At 55.4% G+C, this 7,473-nt stretch overlaps 1 protein-coding gene across 2 annotated transcripts; it reads right to left on the bottom strand.

Annotated features, from left to right (window-relative positions):
• Positions 1–47: 47 nt before the first annotated feature.
• On the bottom strand, positions 48–6,550 carry mmrn2a (multimerin 2a). 2 transcript variants are annotated; one of them, XM_029127369.3, is made up of 10 exons: positions 6,209–6,550; positions 4,981–5,081; positions 4,789–4,869; positions 3,945–4,001; positions 2,842–3,221; positions 2,588–2,770; positions 2,018–2,461; positions 1,590–1,932; positions 916–1,338; positions 48–777 (listed from the first exon to the last, which is right to left on the bottom strand). In XM_029127369.3, exons 1-10 carry the CDS (start codon positions 6,400–6,402, stop codon positions 368–370), a joined length of 2,616 nt encoding a protein of 871 aa, XP_028983202.1. In that variant the 5' UTR covers positions 6,403–6,550; the 3' UTR covers positions 48–367. The 2 variants fall into 2 exon arrangements, with proteins under 2 accessions (XP_028983202.1, XP_028983203.1); XM_029127370.3 differs by having other exon boundaries at positions 2,588–2,758.
• Positions 6,551–7,473: the final 923 nt, after the last annotated feature.

Raw genomic sequence — 7,473 nt, 5'->3', positions numbered from 1 at the left:
CGTGCGCGCGGCCGGGTTCTGCTCGGACCCGGGCTTCATTAAACCACTTCTGCAGATAAAATATGTTTATTAGTTTCAGGCTGGCGACTGTTTTCCTCGCTCTTACTTGACTGAAACAGATGGTTATGGAAGGCACTGTACAAACGTGTTCTTTAGCATATGCATATGTAAAACATGTAGCAGAACTGTTTGGAACCTGTGTGTAGTTAGCCTAGCTTAGCAGAGGAGCATCTAGACCTGTACAACCATCCTGTGGTCATCCACTGGTTCTGGACCGCTGGACTCTCCCTCCTTGTTCCAATAAGTCTGAACTTCTTTTGGTCCCAGAACCTGCTCAGTCAATGTTCCACCCAGAGTGACACCGCCCTCAGGTGGTCCGGTGGAGCAGCAGCCCTGTGAAAACATTGTCCTGGTTCTCCAGCCATAGTCCTCTCCTCAGGTCCAGCCTCACCTCCTCCCCTGCCTGCAGCAGCAGGAGGCCCACACCTGTACGTGGCCCCGCCTCCTCCACCTCTGTGTGGTACAGAGACACTGGGGATCCCCCCGAGCGCCTCCTCAGAACCACTTGGGTAGGACCTGGCTTCAGGTCCAAGGTGAGGATGAATAGGTAGAGCCCGTCCACAGGAGCCGTGAAGGAGCCGGTCTCCGGGTGGAACCGGCCCTGGTTCAGAGACGGCTTCGCCTTCAGTTTGAAGGAGAAGCCGCTGTGGGAGGTGCTCTGAGGAGGAACAGCCACAAACTGCACCAGAGGGTCTGCGAGTTCAGCAGGAGGAACATCTGGAAAGACAAGAATCTGGTTTCTGCTCTGCATCAGTGTTGTTGCAAAGGTCTGAACTGTGTCTATGGTCAAGTTTTGGCTGTGGGTCACAACGCGTGCGTCTGCAGTGGTGGTTCTGAGTCATCGTTGATTCTCACCTGAATCCCTCCTGCTCCTGTTTCCTCCTCTTCTCCTCTTGTCTTTGCTCTTCACCAGCTCCCACAGCTTGTCCAGCTCCAGCGTGTTGTTGGACCGGGCCAGCACGTCTGCGTTGCTGAACACATTCTTGAACGTGCTCAGATGATGCTCGAGGCCTCTCTTCAGCCACAGCACCTCTGCCTGCAGTGCGGCGTCCACGCCAGCAGGCGGCGCCACTGTGGAGGTGTTTGTGCACCGACAGGGTTTCTCCTCTTGATTCAGACGCTCCCACATCTTCTCCACCATTTTCTCCAGGTTCTGCAGCTCCCGGCCGGCTCCTCCCTGGTCCTGGTGGAGGAGGAGCTGGCGCTCCCTGGCCCAACCGGGGAGCAGGGGGTGGGAGGAGGAGGGCTGGTCTGCGGAAGGCCGCTCCTCTCTGCCTCCTGGAACAGAGAGGAGAAGCGATGAGAGCTGCTGCTGCTCCGACAGACGTAATGGAAACCTGTGTTGCTCATTGCAGCCACTAGATGGTGCTGATGAGCTTTAGGAGCTACTGATTCTCCTACACCACTTTACTGCTGAATACTGTGGTAAATAAAGCTAGAGGAGGATCTATTATGGATGTGGGATGCTTTGATCCATTTGGACCTCAGCCAACACACATGTCACAAACCACCTCCCGCTCAGATCAGACCTGTTTTGTTGGCCAGCAGAGATGTGATCTTGAGCTTGTGTTCTGCCAGCTGCTGCATTAGGGCCGGGATGGACCGGGCCCTCTGGTCCTGTCTGGGCCACTGCATGAACTCCAGCACCTCCTCGCCCAGCAGTATGTCCAGTACTTCGCTGTGTCTGCTGGCGTCCGTCAGCAGAGCTTTGAACCAGGTGGACAGATGTTGCATTTTCTCCCACAGCTCCCTGTTTGCGTCCTTCAGGCCCGAGACCTCGGCCAGACCCGCGGTCACGGAGCCGCTGAGCTGGGCCAGGCTGTGGTTTAGAGATCTGGTCCGGCTCTGCTCCGAGGCCAGACAGTCTTTTACCTGCAGAAGAAAAGCGCGCTTATGTACCCCAAGCCTGTGCCGCCCTATGCTTTGACAGGGTCAGGAATGGACTGGACCTCAGTACCTGCTGGAGTCCGTGCTGCAGCGCCTCCACCGCCGGGACGCTCCACTGCTCCACGTCTTCTTTGCTGCTTTCTTCCAGGGCCAGTCGGTTGTCGTGGGCCAGCGCCGCCACGTTGGCCAGGGCCTTCTCCAGCCGGGCCAGCGCAGCCTTCAGCGCGTTGGTGTCTCTGATGGAGCTGCTGTTGTACAGGGCGATGTACAGATCGTCCACGTCCATGTCCATCTCCTGCAGCCGCTTGTCCTGCAGGGTGAGGTTGGCCGCCAGCTCGCCGACCCGCTGCAGCACCGCCACCTTGGCGTCCTCCACCTGCAGCCCCGTCATCATGTACTGGATCTGGGTGTTCCGGCCCGTCTGCTCCATCTGCTCCCGCAGCTCCTTCAGGTCTCGCTGCAGGCGCTGGACGTCTCCTGAGGCCACGTCCACGTCCTCCATCAGGCCGCTCACCTGCACAGAGCCAGAAGGTGGAGGTGCTTCAATGCTGCGGATGGTTCATTCTTCATGGGTTCCTATAAGCACTGGGTCCCTGTTTGGAACCTCCAGAGCTTCTAGATCCTAAGCTTTCATACGCACCTTCCCCGTGTTGTTAACCACTGCATTGTCCAGGCGTTCGATGGCCTCCCACAGCGCAGCGCTGTCTGAGAGCTGCTGCTGGGGAGGGGGCTCCTCACTGCTTTGGTCCTGGTCCTGGTCCTGGTCCTGGTCCTGGTCCAGCTTCAGCTCATACAGTGTTGCATTCATGGCCTGCAGGCTGACCTAAGATCAGGCTCATAGGTCAGATGCTTTTTGTCTTTAAGTAGTGAAGCGTGTGAAACCTTTATTCTGACCTGCACGTCCTTCTGGTGCCGTTCCAGCTTCAGGTCCGTGTCCATCTTGAGGCTAGTGACATTGTGATGCAGCGTTGCATGCTGGGAGTTCAGCCTGTTCTCCATGTCTGTCTGCTGATTCTCCATTTGTTTCCGGATGTCTGTGATCTGCCTAACCACTTCCTCCAGTCTGGTCTGGTGCTGCTCGGCTGCTTGGTCCGGGGGCCCCGGCTGCAGGTCTGGTTCCTCCCAGCTGCTCTTCAGCTCGGCCACATCTCCGGCCAGGGCCTTCACCTGCCGACTCAGGTGGTCCAGTGAGCGGTTGAAGGCCTCCAGGACTGGCTGCAGCTGGGACATGACCAGGGCCATCATGTGGGGAACAGGGAGGGCAGCAGTGGCTTCTGGGTACGAGAGCACATTGACCTCATCATTACAGATTAGCTTTGATGCATAGAAATAATCCTGACTTGGCATCCGAGGCATCGATCCGGTTGATGAGACCAAACCACGTTCACACAGCACAAGACCAGTTTAGGTTCTAGTTCTAGCTCTTGAGGCTAGTTTCGGTTCTTGCGCTTCTATGTCTAGCGGTGAACATGAGCGGCGCCAAGCCTCTGATCTGATACCCGGCCGTGGACTTCAGACCTGTTGGCGCTCTCAGCAGTTTGGAGGGAGGTGACATAAGAGTCACATGACATGAAAGAACATATTGGGATTGAAATGTAAAATGTTTTTGCAGCATTTTTAAAAGTGATGCTTTTATTAGAGGCAAAGACGGTTTTCACTTTACTTTGCTCAGACTAACTTTTAGTTTATTCGTGGGGTTTGAGGTGAGGGAATGTTTCCTGCGAGCTCACCTCCACGCCTGGGGGTGGAAATCAAACACACCAATCTGACCTCAGTGTGATTTATTTTTTTTACCCTAAGGAGGCGAAACAAAGACATTTTGCCCTGTTCAGCTTCTACAATGTATAAAATATGAACCTCAGTAAAACGTAATGGGGTCCAGGGTCAGATGTGACATGCAGACAGAGGAAGTGTGTGATGTCATGTTAAAATGCGCAGAAGAAAGGGAGGATTTCCTTTGGAGGAAGTCTGAGGAGGACTCGTGTGCCCGAACTCACCGCCGTGCTTGGTCCAGTGCTGGTCGTTCTGTTTGCGGTCCGGCCCCACGTGAACATCTGGAACACAGGCAGAGGATGTGTGAACGGTTCTGACAGCAGCTCAGTCACTGGAGGATCGGTCTGGTGCTGATGGCTCTGATGACTGAGATGATGGATCTGAAATGCTCCGACTTTCTTGTTTAACTTGAGGCAGTGCCGCTGTCGGATCAGAAATCAGTCACCCAGAAGCATCAGCTGTGGAGCAACCGACTCTCAGTCTGAACACAGTCAGAATCATTCACATTCAGGATGAACAAAGGGACACAACTCCCAGAAAGTTTAGTCAGACAAGGTCAGAACCAGAACGTCTGACATGAGAACATCTGGTGGTTGAGTTTGGACAGCGAAGGTCTCAGATGTTCTCGCTCCTCTGGGGATGAACCGTTCCTTTGGATGGATTCACTGACAAAAAAACATGTGAAACAAACCAGCGTCTGCTTGTTGTTCAGAAAACCTGACTTCACAGCGGGAAGTGGGTTCAATCGAAGGCGTGGTGCGAGTGAGCATGTGCAGACCAGCCTTTGTTTTTCTTCCTCTCTTAACTCGAGCCTCTAAAAGTCAAAGGTCTATTTTGGTCAGGCTTTTTCCAAAAACATAGTTTGTTTTGATTCTCAGAGTTGTTCACTTTATTACACTCCTACTTGTGGGTGAGTCCAAACCCCACCCGTCTATGCTGAGGAGAAACAAACACACCCTGCATGCTCAGCTTGTCATGGTGTCATTATTTTAAGCTCAGCGGGCTGCTGTGACCTTTGACCTTTTGACCCCTACCCTCTTCCACGGGACGGGCCGGACCGGGTCTTACCTGGAGCGCGCAGCCCTTGTTTCTCTGGATCAGATCCTCCGCTTACGTCTGAGCCTTCCAACTCCAGCTGAGCATCAGGATCTGAGAGAGACAGCAACAAACAGGCAGGTTACTACCTACGAGCAGAACCGGTCCGTCTGACAAACACATGGGTCCAGACCCACCCAGACCCAGACCAACAATGGTTGCCACCTGCATCGTCTCGGTCAGCCCCTTCGTGTCCTTTGCAGCAGGACCAGCGCAGAACCGTGAGGATCTTCTGGGTGTAGAGAGGCCGAGTAGACGACTGGTGCCTGGACACACACACACACACACACACACACACACACACACACACACACACACCTGGTTCTGTTTGGGCTCAGACGCTGTGTCACTGACCAACAGCCTCACTCGAAAGAAGCCCAATAACTGTTTTTCCTGATCTGCCGCTGGTGCCAGTTCCGGACCGGGCTTCCTGTGGAGGAAGGAACCATTTCCCCCCGAGCCGATGTCACGCGCCTAATCTGCAGCCACTCCTCAGCAGGTTCAGGTCCTTCTGAGCTCTGCCCGTTCTAATCTTTTCAGAACCACCTGGTACCTGGCAACCGCTGGGCTCCTGTGCTGGAGCTGGAATTTAGAGCAGTTTGGTTCTGACATGAGATGCGTGCTGCTGGGTCCCAGATGAGTGGAACAGCAGTCAATCACTAAGTAGAGGAAGGAGCGTTTCCCTGACAGCCAGCGGTTCAGACCAAATGTCGGTTTGGATCGGGTTTATAATTGGACAAAACCGAACTGAACAGAGCCTGAAGGATGAGGCACAGGAGGAAGCAGCTCTCGTCCTCCCTGCGCCAACACAAACATCAAGCGTTTGTTTAGTGTCATGTCTCATGATGGACCGAACCAGCTGAATGTCTGTGAACAATGAACCCAAGCCAGCTCAGAACTTTGTCATCACCAGGTTCTGGTTCTGCCCCAACATCTCAGAGTGTGGATGTAGCTTAAGAGGCCTCTAGAACGTGGCCCTGGTCTAACATCCGGTGATGTGTGACCCGCTGGACCGGTAGTGTTCATTTACTCATTGCTGCGTAACAAAGAGAGAAACAGCAGAAAGAACCATAAAAAATAATGGAATGGAACCCACACAGAACCACAAAAAAAACGGTCAATCCCTAGACCGGTTGAGAAAAACGTTAAATAATGAGGAAGAGATTCCTCAACAAAAGCCCAGTCAGACCCGAGTCCACTACTGAACGTGTTTGAACTGCCAGCATGCATCTGGTGGTTCCACCCAAGACCCCCCCCCCCCCCCACACACACACACCGCCCAAGTAATAGAACCATCTGCACCATTTAGGTCTGATCTCAGCATTTCATTGGACCTGACTGAAGCGGTTCTGGTCCTGACTGTCCAATGCCTGACGTTCTTGTGAGAACTCACCCGCTCCGTGCTCTCTCTCCCTGTGTGGGGGCCTCTGTCGTGTGGGAGGAGGGGGGGGTGGCTCCTCTTCCTCCTCCTGTGCCTGCTCCCTCCTCCTCTTCCTCCTCCTCCACCTCAGGGTCCCTTGCCCTCACCTCACACTGGGCGCTTACCAGCAAGCCCAGTACCAGCACCAGTTTTCCCACTGCTGTCATGTCTGCTCTGGAGTAAACGACGGAGTGGGGCCTCGGACGACCAGCAGCTGCTTTTCAACAGCGGGGGGGAGGGGGGACACGCCCCTGCTTCCTCTGCTGCTTTGACCAGATTAGATCTGCTGCGTATTCAAGTTCTCTGTTTGACAGATATCAGCCTTCAGGAAGTGATGACGGACGTCTCCTTTCAGAGCTGAAAGGAGACGTCCGTCGATGGACGTCCGTCCATGTACGATGGACGCGGGATGATGGACGGTGTACGATGGACGCGGGACGATGGACGCGGGGCGATGGATGATGGACGCGGGACGATGGACGCGGGGCGATGGACGCGGGGCGATGGACACGGGACGATGGACGTGGGAAGATGGACGCGGGACGATGGACGCGGGGCGATGGATGATGGACGCGGGACAATGGACAATGGACGCGGGACAATGGACAATGGACGCAGGACGATGGACGCGGGACAGTGTACGATGGACGCGGGATGATGGACGGTGTACGATGGACGCGGGACGATGGACGCGGGGCGATGGATGATGGACGCGGGACGATGGACGCGGGGCGATGGATGATGGACGCGGGACAATGGACAATAGACGCGGGACAATGGACAATGGACGCAGGACGATGGACGCGGGACAGTGTACGATGGACGCGGGATGATGGACGATGGACGCAGGGCGATGGACGCGGGGCGATGGACGCGGGACAATGGACAATGGACGCAGGACGATGGACGCGGGATGATGGACGGTGTACGATGGACGCGGGGCGATGGATGATGGACGCGGGACGATGGACGCGGGCCGATGGACACGGGACGATGGACGTGGGAAGATGGACGCGGGACGATGGACGCGGGGCGATGGATGATGGACGCGGGACAATGGACAATGGACAATGGACGCGGGACAATGGACAATGGACGCAGGACGATGGACGCGGGACAGTGTACGATGGACGCGGGATGATGGACGGTGTACGATGGACGCGGGATGATGGACGGTGTACGATGGACGCGGGGCGATGGATGATGGACGCGGGACGATGGACACGGGGAGATGGATG

The sequence above is a fragment of the Betta splendens genome, chromosome 15 (assembly GCF_900634795.4).
Source record: "Betta splendens chromosome 15, fBetSpl5.4, whole genome shotgun sequence".
NCBI lineage: Eukaryota > Metazoa > Chordata > Actinopteri > Anabantiformes > Osphronemidae > Betta > Betta splendens.
This window is presented reverse-complemented; position numbering and strand designations above follow the sequence as displayed.

Coding starts and splice junctions, on each gene's coding strand:
- mmrn2a (XM_029127369.3), bottom strand. CDS start 6,402: ATGACAGCAGTGGGAAAACTGGTGCTGGTACTGGGCTTGCTGGTAAGC. Junction 5,082..6,208: donor GGAGAGAGAGCACGGAGCGG/GTGAGTTCTCAC, acceptor GTGTGTGTCCAG/GCACCAGTCGTCTACTCGGC. Junction 3,222..3,944: donor GCACTGGACCAAGCACGGCG/GTGAGTTCGGGC, acceptor TCTCGTACCCAG/AAGCCACTGCTGCCCTCCCT.